Here is a 13,014-nt window from a genome sequence, read left to right on the forward strand (position 1 = left end):
ATTTACGCCAAAATTGCATTAATTTTAATTCGGAAAGCTTTTCTGCGCTAGTTTTTATTGCACTAACAAATCTGCATACTGCGTTTGTTGATGCTGTTGTCAGTTTTTGACTAAAATTATAAAAACCCGCAAAAAGGTATAAAAACTGACAATTTTTCCCGAAAATCATAGTTTTAAAAACTCATAACTAAGACAAAAAATCATTAGTTTTAATTCGGAAAGCTGTTCTATGCTAATTTTTAATAGGTTAACAGATCTGCATACTCAGTTTTCAAATTAAAAAAAATCAATTTATTGTCAAATTTTGACAATTTTAATGATGTAACCCCTTATAAAATTTTCAGTTTTCGGAAAAATGTCAAAAATTTATTTTTTGACCGGACATGGCCAGAACGACTGGGCTGTTGATGCTGATCAAGAATATATATGGTTTATAGGGTCGGAAATGACTCCTTCATTAAGTTTCAAGCTTCGGACTTAAATTATATCCAGCAAAAAGGTATAAAAACCGACCATTTTTGTGAAAAATCAAAGATTTCCGAACATCATATTTACGCCAAAATTGCATTAATTTTAATTCGGAAAGCTTTTCTACGCTACTTTTTATTGCACTAACAAATCTGCAGTTTTTGACTAAAATTATAAAAACCCACAAAAAGGTATAAAAACGGACAATTTTTTCCGAAAATCATAGTTTTAAAAATTCAGAACTAAGACAAAAAATCATTAGTTTTAATTCGGAAAGCTGTTCTATGCTAATTTTTAATAGGTTAATAAATCTGCATACTCAGTTTTCAAATTTAAAAAAATCAATTTATTGTCAAATTTTGACAATTTTAATGATGTAACCCCTTATGAAATTTTCAAATTTCGGAAAAATCTTAAAAATTTATTTTTTGACCAGACATGGCCAGAACGACTGGGCTGTTGATGCTGATCAAGAATATATATGGTTTATAGGGTCGGAAATGACTCCTTCATTAAGTTTCAAGCTTCTGACTTAAATTATATCCAGCAAAAAGGTATAAAAACACACCATTTTTGTGAAAAATCTAAGTTTTTCGGACATCATAATTAAGCCGAAATTGCATTAATTTTAATTCGGAAAGCTTTTCTGCGCTACTTTTTATTGCACTAACAAATCTGCATACTGCGTTTGTTGATGCTGTTGTCAGTTTTTGACTAAAATTATAAAAACCCGCAAAAAGGTATAAAAACGGACAATTTTTTCCGAAAATCATAGTTTTAAAAACTCATAACTAAAACAAAAAATCATTAGTTTTAATTCGGAAAGCTGTTCTATGCTAATTTTTAATAGGTTAACAAATCTGCATACTCAGTTTTCAAATTTAAAAAAATCAATTTATTGTCAAATTTTGACAATTTTAATGATGTAACCCCTTATGAAATTTTCAATTTTCGGAAAAATCTTAAAAATTTATTTTTTGACCGGACATGGCCAGAACGACTGGGCTGTTGATGCTGATCAAGAATATATATGGTTTATAGGGTCGGAAATGACTCCTTCATTAAGTTTCAAGCTTCTGACTTAAATTATATCCAGCAAAAAGGTATAAAAACACACCCTTTTTGTGAAAAATCTAAGTTTTTCGGACATCATAATTAAGCCGAAATTGCATTAATTTTAATTCGGAAAGCTTTTCTGCGCTACTTTTTATTGCACTAACAAATCTGCATACTGCGTTTGTTGATGCTGTTGTCAGTTTTTGACTAAAATTATAAAAACCCGCAAAAAGGTATAAAAACGGACAATTTTTCCCGAAAATCATAGTTTTAAAAACTCATAACTAAGACAAAAAAACATTAGTTTTAATTCGGAAAGCTGTTCCATGCTAATTTTTAATAGGTTAACAGATCTGCATACTCAGTTTTCAAATTAAAAAAAATCAATTTATTGTCAAATTTTGACAATTTTAATGATGTAACCCCTTATAAAATTTTCAGTTTTCGGAAAAATGTCAAAAATTTATTTTTTGACCGGACATGGCCAGAACGACTGGGCTGTTGATGCTGATCAAGAATATATATGGTTTATAGGGTCGGAAATGACTCCTTCATTAAGTTTCAAGCTTCGGACTTAAATTATATCCAGCAAAAAGGTATAAAAACCGACCATTTTTGTGAAAAATCAAAGATTTCCGAACATCATATTTACGCCAAAATTGCATTAATTTTAATTCGGAAAGCTTTTCTGCGCTAGTTTTTATTGCACTAACAAATCTGCATACTGCGTTTGTTGATGCTGTTGTCAGTTTTTGACTAAAATTATAAAAACTCATAACTAAGACAAAAAATCATTAGTTTTAATTCGGAAAGCTGTTCTATGCTAATTTTTAATAGGTTAACAGATCTGCATACTCAGTTTTCAAATTAAAAAAAATCAATTTATTGTCAAATTTTGACAATTTTAATGATGTAACCCCTTATAAAATTTTCAGTTTTCGGAAAAATGTCAAAAATTTATTTTTTGACCGGACATGGCCAGAACGACTGGGCTGTTGATGCTGATCAAGAATATATATGGTTTATAGGGTCGGAAATGACTCCTTCATTAAGTTTCAAGCTTCTGACTTAAATTATATCCAGCAAAAAGGTATAAAAACCGACCATTTTTGTGAAAAATCAAAGATTTCCGAACATCATATTTACGCCAAAATTGCATTAATTTTAATTCGGAAAGCTTTTCTGCGCTAGTTTTTATTGCACTAACAAATCTGCATACTGCGTTTGTTGATGCTGTTGTCAGTTTTTGACTAAAATTATAAAAACCCGCTAAAAGGTATAAAAACGGACAATTTTTCCCGAAAATCATAGTTTTAAAAACTCATAACTAAGACAAAAAATCATTAGTTTTAATTCGGAAAGCTGTTCTATGCTAATTTTTAATAGGTTAACAGATCTGCATACTCAGTTTTCAAATTAAAAAAAATCAATTTATTGTCAAATTTTGACAATTTTAATGATGTAACCCCTTATAAAATTTTCAGTTTTCGGAAAAATGTCAAAAATTTATTTTTTGACCGGACATGGCCAGAACGACTGGGCTGTTGATGCTGATCAAGAATATATATGGTTTATAGGGTCGGAAATGACTCCTTCATTAAGTTTCAAGCTTCTGACTTAAATTATATCCAGCAAAAAGGTATAAAAACCGACCATTTTTGTGAAAAATCAAAGATTTCCGAACATCATATTTACGCCAAAATTGCATTAATTTTAATTCGGAAAGCTTTTCTGCGCTAGTTTTTATTGCACTAACAAATCTGCATACTGCGTTTGTTGATGCTGTTGTCAGTTTTTGACTAAAATTATAAAAACCCGCAAAAAGGTATAAAAACGGACAATTTTTCCCGAAAATCATAGTTTTAAAAACTCATAACTAAGACAAAAAAACATTAGTTTTAATTCGGAAAGCTGTTCTATGCTAATTTTTAATAGGTTAACAGATCTGCATACTCAGTTTTCAAATTAAAAAAAATCAATTTATTGTCAAATTTTGACAATTTTAATGATGTAACCCCTTATAAAATTTTCAGTTTTCGGAAAAATGTCAAAAATTTATTTTTTGACCGGACATGGCCAGAACGACTGGGCTGTTGATGCTGATCAAGAATATATATGGTTTATAGGGTCGGAAATGACTCCTTCATTAAGTTTCAAGCTTCTGACTTAAATTATATCCAGCAAAAAGGTATAAAAACCGACCATTTTTGTGAAAAATCAAAGATTTCCGAACATCATATTTACGCCAAAATTGCATTAATTTTAATTCGGAAAGCTTTTCTGCGCTAGTTTTTATTGCACTAACAAATCTGCATACTGCGTTTGTTGATGCTGTTGTCAGTTTTTGACTAAAATTATAAAAACCCGCAAAAAGGTATAAAAACGGACAATTTTTCCCGAAAATCATAGTTTTAAAAACTCATAACTAAGACAAAAAATCATTAGTTTTAATTCGGAAAGCTGTTCTATGCTAATTTTTAATAGGTTAACAGATCTGCATACTCAGTTTTCAAATTAAAAAAAATCAATTTATTGTCAAATTTTGACAATTTTAATGATGTAACCCCTTATAAAATTTTCAGTTTTCGGAAAAATGTCAAAAATTTATTTTTTGACCGGACATGGCCAGAACGACTGGGCTGTTGATGCTGATCAAGAATATATATGGTTTATAGGGTCGGAAATGACTCCTTCATTAAGTTTCAAGCTTCTGACTTAAATTATATCCAGCAAAAAGGTATAAAAACCGACCATTTTTGTGAAAAATCAAAGATTTCCGAACATCATATTTACGCCAAAATTGCATTAATTTTAATTCGGAAAGCTTTTCTGCGCTAGTTTTTATTGCACTAACAAATCTGCATACTGCGTTTGTTGATGCTGTTGTCAGTTTTTGACTAAAATTATAAAAACCCGCTAAAAGGTATAAAAACGGACAATTTTTCCCGAAAATCATAGTTTTAAAAACTCATAACTAAGACAAAAAATCATTAGTTTTAATTCGGAAAGCTGTTCTATGCTAATTTTTAATAGGTTAACAGATCTGCATACTCAGTTTTCAAATTAAAAAAAATCAATTTATTGTCAAATTTTGACAATTTTAATGATGTAACCCCTTATAAAATTTTCAGTTTTCGGAAAAATGTCAAAAATTTATTTTTTGACCGGACATGGCCAGAACGACTGGGCTGTTGATGCTGATCAAGAATATATATGGTTTATAGGGTCGGAAATGACTCCTTCATTAAGTTTCAAGCTTCTGACTTAAATTATATCCAGCAAAAAGGTATAAAAACCGACCATTTTTGTGAAAAATCAAAGATTTCCGAACATCATATTTACGCCAAAATTGCATTAATTTTAATTCGGAAAGCTTTTCTGCGCTAGTTTTTATTGCACTAACAAATCTGCATACTGCGTTTGTTGATGCTGTTGTCAGTTTTTGACTAAAATTATAAAAACCCGCAAAAAGGTATAAAAACGGACAATTTTTCCCGAAAATCATAGTTTTAAAAACTCATAACTAAGACAAAAAAACATTAGTTTTAATTCGGAAAGCTGTTCTATGCTAATTTTTAATAGGTTAACAGATCTGCATACTCAGTTTTCAAATTAAAAAAAATCAATTTATTGTCAAATTTTGACAATTTTAATGATGTAACCCCTTATAAAATTTTCAGTTTTCGGAAAAATGTCAAAAATTTATTTTTTGACCGGACATGGCCAGAACGACTGGGCTGTTGATGCTGATCAAGAATATATATGGTTTATAGGGTCGGAAATGACTCCTTCATTAAGTTTCAAGCTTCGGACTTAAATTATATCCAGCAAAAAGGTATAAAAACCGACCATTTTTGTGAAAAATCAAAGATTTCCGAACATCATATTTACGCCAAAATTGCATTAATTTTAATTCGGAAAGCTTTTCTGCGCTAGTTTTTATTGCACTAACAAATCTGCATACTGCGTTTGTTGATGCTGTTGTCAGTTTTTGACTAAAATTATAAAAACCCGCAAAAAGGTATAAAAACGGACAATTTTTCCCGAAAATCATAGTTTTAAAAACTCATAACTAAGACAAAAAATCATTAGTTTTAATTCGGAAAGCTGTTCTATGCTAATTTTTAATAGGTTAACAGATCTGCATACTCAGTTTTCAAATTAAAAAAAATCAATTTATTGTCAAATTTTGACAATTTTAATGATGTAACCCCTTATAAAATTTTCAGTTTTCGGAAAAATGTCAAAAATTTATTTTTTGACCGGACATGGCCAGAACGACTGGGCTGTTGATGCTGATCAAGAATATATATGGTTTATAGGGTCGGAAATGACTCCTTCATTAAGTTTCAAGCTTCTGACTTAAATTATATCCAGCAAAAAGGTATAAAAACCGACCATTTTTGTGAAAAATCAAAGATTTCCGAACATCATATTTACGCCAAAATTGCATTAATTTTAATTCGGAAAGCTTTTCTGCGCTAGTTTTTATTGCACTAACAAATCTGCATACTGCGTTTGTTGATGCTGTTGTCAGTTTTTGACTAAAATTATAAAAACCCGCAAAAAGGTATAAAAACGGACAATTTTTCCCGAAAATCATAGTTTTAAAAACTCATAACTAAGACAAAAAATCATTAGTTTTAATTCGGAAAGCTGTTCTATGCTAATTTTTAATAGGTTAACAGATCTGCATACTCAGTTTTCAAATTAAAAAAAATCAATTTATTGTCAAATTTTGACAATTTTAATGATGTAACCCCTTATAAAATTTTCAGTTTTCGGAAAAATGTCAAAAATTTATTTTTTGACCGGACATGGCCAGAACGACTGGGCTGTTGATGCTAATCAAGAATATATATGGTTTATAGGGTCGGAAATGACTCCTTCATTAAGTTTCAAGCTTCTGACTTAAATTATATCCAGCAAAAAGGTATAAAAACCGACCATTTTTGTGAAAAATCAAAGATTTCCGAACATCATATTTACGCCAAAATTGCATTAATTTTAATTCGGAAAGCTTTTCTGCGCTAGTTTTTATTGCACTAACAAATCTGCATACTGCGTTTGTTGATGCTGTTGTCAGTTTTTGACTAAAATTATAAAAACCCGCAAAAAGGTATAAAAACGGACAATTTTTCCCGAAAATCATAGTTTTAAAAACTCATAACTAAGACAAAAAAACATTAGTTTTAATTCGGAAAGCTGTTCTATGCTAATTTTTAATAGGTTAACAGATCTGCATACTCAGTTTTAAAATTAAAAAAAATCAATTTATTGTCAAATTTTGACAATTTTAATGATGTAACCCCTTATAAAATTTTCAGTTTTCGGAAAAATGTCAAAAATTTATTTTTTGACCGGACATGGCCAGAACGACTGGGCTGTTGATGCTGATCAAGAATATATATGGTTTATAGGGTCGGAAATGACTCCTTCATTAAGTTTCAAGCTTCTGACTTAAATTATATCCAGCAAAAAGGTATAAAAACCGACCATTTTTGTGAAAAATCAAAGATTTCCGAACATCATATTTACGCCAAAATTGCATTAATTTTAATTCGGAAAGCTTTTCTGCGCTACTTTTTATTGCACTAACAAATCTGCATACTGCGTTTGTTGATGCTGTTGTCAGTTTTTGACTAAAATTATAAAAACCCGCAAAAAGGTATAAAAACGGACAATTTTTCCCGAAAATCATAGTTTTAAAAACTCATAACTAAGACAAAAAATCATTAGTTTTAATTCGGAAAGCTGTTCTATGCTAATTTTTAATAGGTTAACAAATCTGCATACTCAGTTTTCAAATTTAAAAAAATCAATTTATTGTCAAATTTTGACAATTTTAATGATGTAACCCCTTATAAAATTTTCAATTTTCGGAAAAATGCCAAAAAATTATTTTTTGACCGGACATGGCCAGATCGACTGGGCTGTTGATGCTGATCAAGAATATATATGGTTTATAGGGTCGGAAATGACTCCTTCATTAAGTTTCAAGCTTCTGACTTAAATTATATCCAGCAAAAAGGTATAAAAACAGACCATTTTTGTGAAAAATCAAAGATTTCCGAACATCATATTTACGCCAATTACATCATTAAAATTGTCAAAATTTGACAATAAATTGATTTTTTTTAATTTGAAAACTGAGTATGCAGATTTGTTAACCTATTAAAAATTAGCATAGAACAGCTTTCCGAATTAAAACTAATGATTTTTTGTCTTAGTTATGAGTTTTTAAAACTATGATTTTCGGAAAACATTGTCCGTTTTTATACCTTTTTGCGGGTTTTTATAATTTTAGTCAAAAACTGACAACAGCATCAAAAAACGCAGTATGCAGATTTGTTAGTGCAATAAAAAGTAGCGCAGAAAAGCTTTCCGAATTAAAATTAATGCAATTTTGGCGTAAATATGATGTTCGGAAATCTTTGATTTTTCACAAAAATGGTCTGTTTATATACCTTTTTGCTGGATATAATGTAAGTCAGAAGCTTGAAACTTAATGAAGGAGTCATTTCCGACCCTATAAACCATATATATTCTTGATCAGCATCAACAGCCCAGTCGTTCTGGCCATGTCCGGTCAAAAATTTGAAAACTGAGTATGCAGATTTGTTAACCTATTAAAAATTAGCATAGAACAGCTTTCCGAATTAAAACTAATGATTTTTTGTCTTAGTTATGAGTTTTTAAAACTATGATTTTCGGAAAAAATTGTCCGTTTTTATACCTTTTTGCGGGTTTTTATAATTTTAGTCAAAAACTGACAACAGCATCAACAAACGCAGTATGCAGATTTGTTAGTGCAATAAAAACTAGCGCAGAAAAGCTTTCCGAATTAAAATTAATGCAATTTTGGCGTAAATATGATGTTCGGAAATCTTTGATTTTTCACAAAAATGGTCTGTTTTTATACCTTTTTGCTGGATATAATTTAAGTCAGAAGCTTGAAACTTAATGAAGGAGTCATTTCCGACCCTATAAACCATATATATTCTTGATCAGCATCAACAGCCCAGTCGTTCTGGCCATGTCCGGTCAAAAAATAAATTTTTCACATTTTTCCGAAAATTGAAAATTTTATAAGGGGTTACATCATTAAAATTGTCAAAATTTGACAATAAATTGATTTTTTTTAATTTGAAAACTGAGTATGCAGATTTGTTAACCTATTAAAAATTAGCATAGAACAGCTTTCCGAATTAAAACTAATGATTTTTTGTCTTAGTTATGAGTTTTTAAAACTATGATTTTTGGAAAAAATTGTCCGTTTTTATACCTTTTTGCGGGTTTTTATTATTTTAGTCAAAAACTGACAACAGCATCTAAAAACGCAGTATGCAGATTTGTTAGTGCAATAAAAAGTAGCGCAGAAAAGCTTTCCGAATTAAAATTAATTCAATTTTGGCGTAAATATGATGTTCGGAAATCTTTGATTTTTCACAAAAATGGTCTGTTTTTATACCTTTTTGCTGGATATAATTTAAGTCAGAAGCTTGAAACTTAATGAAGGAGTCATTTCCGACCCTATAAACCATATATATTCTTGATCAGCATCAACAGCCCAGTCGTTCTGGCCATGTCCGGTCAAAAAATAAATTTTTCACATTTTTCCGAAAATTGAAAATTTTATAAGGGGTTACATCATTAAAATTGTCAAAATTTGACAATAAATTGATTTTTTTTAATTTGAAAACTGAGTATGCAGATTTGTTAACCTATTAAAAATTAGCATAGAACAGCTTTCCGAATTAAAACTAATGATTTTTTGTCTTAGTTATGAGTTTTTAAAACTATGATTTTCGGAAAAAATTGTCCGTTTTTATACCTTTTTGCGGGTTTTTATAATTTTAGTCAAAAACTGACAACAGCATCAACAAACGCAGTATGCAGATTTGTTAGTGCAATAAAAAGTAGCGCAGAAAAGCTTTCCGAATTAAAATTAATTCAATTTTGGCGTAAATATGATGTTCGGAAATCTTTGATTTTTCACAAAAATGGTCTGTTTTTATACCTTTTTGCTGGATATAATTTAAGTCAGAAGCTTGAAACTTAATGAAGGAGTCATTTCCGACCCTATAAACCATATATATTCTTGATCAGCAGCAACAGCCCAGTCGTTCTGGCCATGTCCGGTCAAAAAATACATTTTTGAAATTTTTTGAAAATATGTCGGAGATATCTAGTAAGATTAGCCTGTTGATTTTGATCAAAAATATATATTATTTATGGGGTCGGAAGTGACTCCTTTACTGTGTTGCATGCTTCTGACTGAAATTATAATACCCTCCAAAGGGTATAAAATAGGGTCAATTTGGGTTGGTGGGATAGAAAGCATCCCAGGAAAATAGGCCTGGAACAGAGCACAAAAGGTGGCTGGCGACATTGTGTCACGAGTGCTCACACGAACATCTGTTGAGAGGTCGGCGGCGGGGACAGGAGAACTTCATTGAGATTGGGCTGGACTGGAGATAAGAGAGTGGAACCTGGCTCTATGCTCCATCGGCGGCTGTCAGCGGAGGGAGCATTAATTGCTCAGCAATTACACGGCATTTCATCGCGTTTGACAGGCCCCAGACATTGGGCAGACATTAGAGGCTGTTATCGAAGCGGGAGCGAGAGCTATCTGGCGTTTGATTAGAAAATAATCGAAGTTTCCAAGCTTAGTCCTGACCTTCGACTAATTGCATTAGTGGTATCACGCATACGCCGTGATGGACAAGTATAGTTTAACAGCGCAGACACGGCCGTAAAACACACAATTCGTGTGCCTTTGCGATGGCGATAAAAAAACGCTTCTTTGCGATAACAAGCTTCGGGCGGCCAAACAATTAAATAAAGTAAACAAACAGAGCATTTCTGATTGCCGACAAGCGTTCTCGCATTGAATTGCACTTGACACTTGCCATCGCAACGAAATCAAAATATTTACGCCTCAATTCGAGTTGATTTTTTTTCGAAATGGGGCGAGTTATATGAATAATCAAAGCCGCTGATTTGATGTTATTGCGCCTGAAAGCCAATCAAATCCGTGACCCAATGGGGCCACATAGCCTGGCGCGGTAAAAAAAAAGAGAAAGAAAAGCGAAGAAAAAGCATACAGAAATACCATTTGATTGATGGACGATGAGCTGCAGCTGTTTGGTTAGGGAAAACACCTTTTTTTGCTATTTGCTCGCTTGTTTTCTTAGTCCTTATCTGGCCCCTCCGTTAATCTTATCTAATTTAGCTTAATGTTTCCAATGGTTACAACTTGAAGGTGGAGTATTTTCCGTCCTTGCTGGTAAATAGCCTAGTTTGTGTTGAAACTATTTTGTTTCTATAAACATTGCATTAGGACTTGGCTTCCTGGAAGCCCCTCAAAGCCACAGTTTCCGCGAATCAATCTGATGTTGGTCTGTGGCTTGGCTCTCGATTCCCGGAAGTGCTAGCCAGTTGTAAACATTTGTATTCAAGGCTTTAAAGCCATTCTAATTAAAGCGATATGTGATGTCGGAGTTGTAAAATTCAATTAGCCATAATTTCAAATTGATTATGCATTTGCGGGCGCCACTAACTGACTTTTTGACCACGAGCCGCTGGCTAAAAAGCCAATTAACACAAATAACGATTATTAGAAATGCGAATAAAGAGACATAGAGCGAGATAGGGGCCATGTTGTTGCAGTTTTGCTGATTACAAACTGATTAGCTGCATGCGACGGGGACGGGACTGGTTAATTAATTGGATTGCCATTTATGCCTCGATTTGTTGTTTTTACGGCTTACGCCGTATTGCTGTCGCAATTTATGACCTCACTTCACAGTTTATAACATGGCGATAACATAAACGGCGCGTACTTGGCCCAGAAGAAGCCCCACGATCTAACGATTTATGATCCCTTCCAGCTTGTGTCCCCGGAGCGGCGACTGGAGAAGGCGCATCCCACCTTCACGGAGAGGAGTCAGCTGAAGTATGCCCGGCGATTGGTGGTCAAGCTGGGCAGTGCGGTCATCACGCGAGAGGATAACCATGGCCTGGCCCTTGGACGACTGGCCTCTATAGTGGAGCAGGTTTATAATATATATAAAATAAACATTATAATTATTACTATATACAAATTTCTTACCCTTCAGGTTGCCGAGTGCCATTTGGAGGGGCGTGAGGTAATGATGGTCACCAGTGGAGCCGTGGCCTTTGGCAAACAGAAGCTCGCCCAGGAGCTGCTTATGTCTCTTTCGATGCGCGAGACCCTCAATCCCAAGGACAGCAAAGAGGTAGCCCAGATTAGTAGCCGGAAGTGGCGGAATGTGTGACTCGAATCTTTAAACCGAATCTTCCACTCTCCGAAATTAGTTCGATGGCGCCACCCTGGAACCGCGAGCAGCGGCTGCGGTGGGTCAGTCTGGTCTAATGTCTCTCTACGATGCGATGTTCGCCCAGTATGGCGTCAAGATAGCCCAGGTTAGTACTGACCTCTAATTAGACACACTCTGGAGTGACTGGAGTGAGCTGTTGCTCCTTGCAGGTGCTGGTGACCAAGCCGGACTTCTACAACGAGGAGACGCGCAACAATCTCTTCTGCACGCTCTCCGAATTAATTAGCCTGAATATTGTGCCAATCATAAATACCAACGACGCCGTCTCACCGCCGATGTTTATACGTGACGATGAGCCAGCCGGCGGAGCCAGGAGGGTGAGTTCTGGAGCTCAGAATTCTAGATTATCTATCTCTGGGCAGGCACGTGACCAGGTCTCTCTTCCTTCGGCCAGGGCATTCCCATTAAGGACAACGACAGCCTGTCGGCCATGCTGGCCGCCGAGGTGCAAGCGGATCTGCTAATCCTGATGTCCGATGTCGACGGCATCTACAATAAGCCGCCCTGGGAGGACGGAGCCAAGCTGATGCACACCTACACCAGCGATGATACCAACACCATAGAGTTTGGGAAAAAGTCAAAGGTAAGTTTACTCCTTCATTGACTAAACCCTAATTCTAGGATACAAACAAATTATAAAGAGTATATAAAATTGGTTGTCTAAAATACGAGTATAACTTCATTTTACTTCCTATGACAAATTTCTTTCTGTGCACCGTACTTCCAGGTGGGCACCGGTGGCATGGACTCCAAGGTGAAGGCAGCCACCTGGGCCCTGGACCGTGGCGTCAGCGTGGTTATCTGCAACGGGATGCAGGAGAAGGCCATTAAGACCATAATTGGCGGCCGGAAGGTGGGAACCTTCTTCACTGAGTCCACCGAGAGTGCCAACACGGTGCCCGTCGAGGTGATGGCCGAGAATGGTGAGTAGTGGACGTGGATGAGTGGCCAGGATGAAAGGATAATAACGGAGAATGATGTGGCTGAACAAGGGAAAGAGCTGAGCTCGCATAATTAGCGGTTTCGCCTGGAGTCTCATCCAGCCACATCGATTGCCAATTATCCGGTGCGAAGTCTAAGCCGGTTCCGGCTCATTCCAGATAGCACTTGTAGTAGTGTTTCGACA

General features: G+C 34.2%; 1 protein-coding gene across 1 annotated transcript in view; it reads left to right on the top strand.

Annotated features, from left to right (window-relative positions):
• Positions 1 to 13,014, top strand: part of P5CS (Delta[1]-pyrroline-5-carboxylate synthase) — a 33,255-nt gene that overhangs the window by 14,658 nt on the left and 5,583 nt on the right. The window contains exons 2-7 of the mRNA XM_086834412.1: positions 11,418 to 11,582; positions 11,646 to 11,786; positions 11,866 to 11,973; positions 12,038 to 12,205; positions 12,283 to 12,471; positions 12,616 to 12,811. Of these exons, the coding sequence (XP_086690538.1) occupies positions 11,418 to 11,582; positions 11,646 to 11,786; positions 11,866 to 11,973; positions 12,038 to 12,205; positions 12,283 to 12,471; positions 12,616 to 12,811 (967 nt within the window). The remainder of the gene's footprint in view (positions 1 to 11,417; positions 11,583 to 11,645; positions 11,787 to 11,865; positions 11,974 to 12,037; positions 12,206 to 12,282; positions 12,472 to 12,615; positions 12,812 to 13,014) is intronic.

The sequence above is a fragment of the Drosophila serrata genome, unplaced genomic scaffold (assembly GCF_035046125.1).
Source record: "Drosophila serrata isolate PLE 108 unplaced genomic scaffold, ASM3504612v1 contig_272, whole genome shotgun sequence".
In the NCBI taxonomy this organism is placed as follows: domain Eukaryota; kingdom Metazoa; phylum Arthropoda; class Insecta; order Diptera; family Drosophilidae; genus Drosophila; species Drosophila serrata.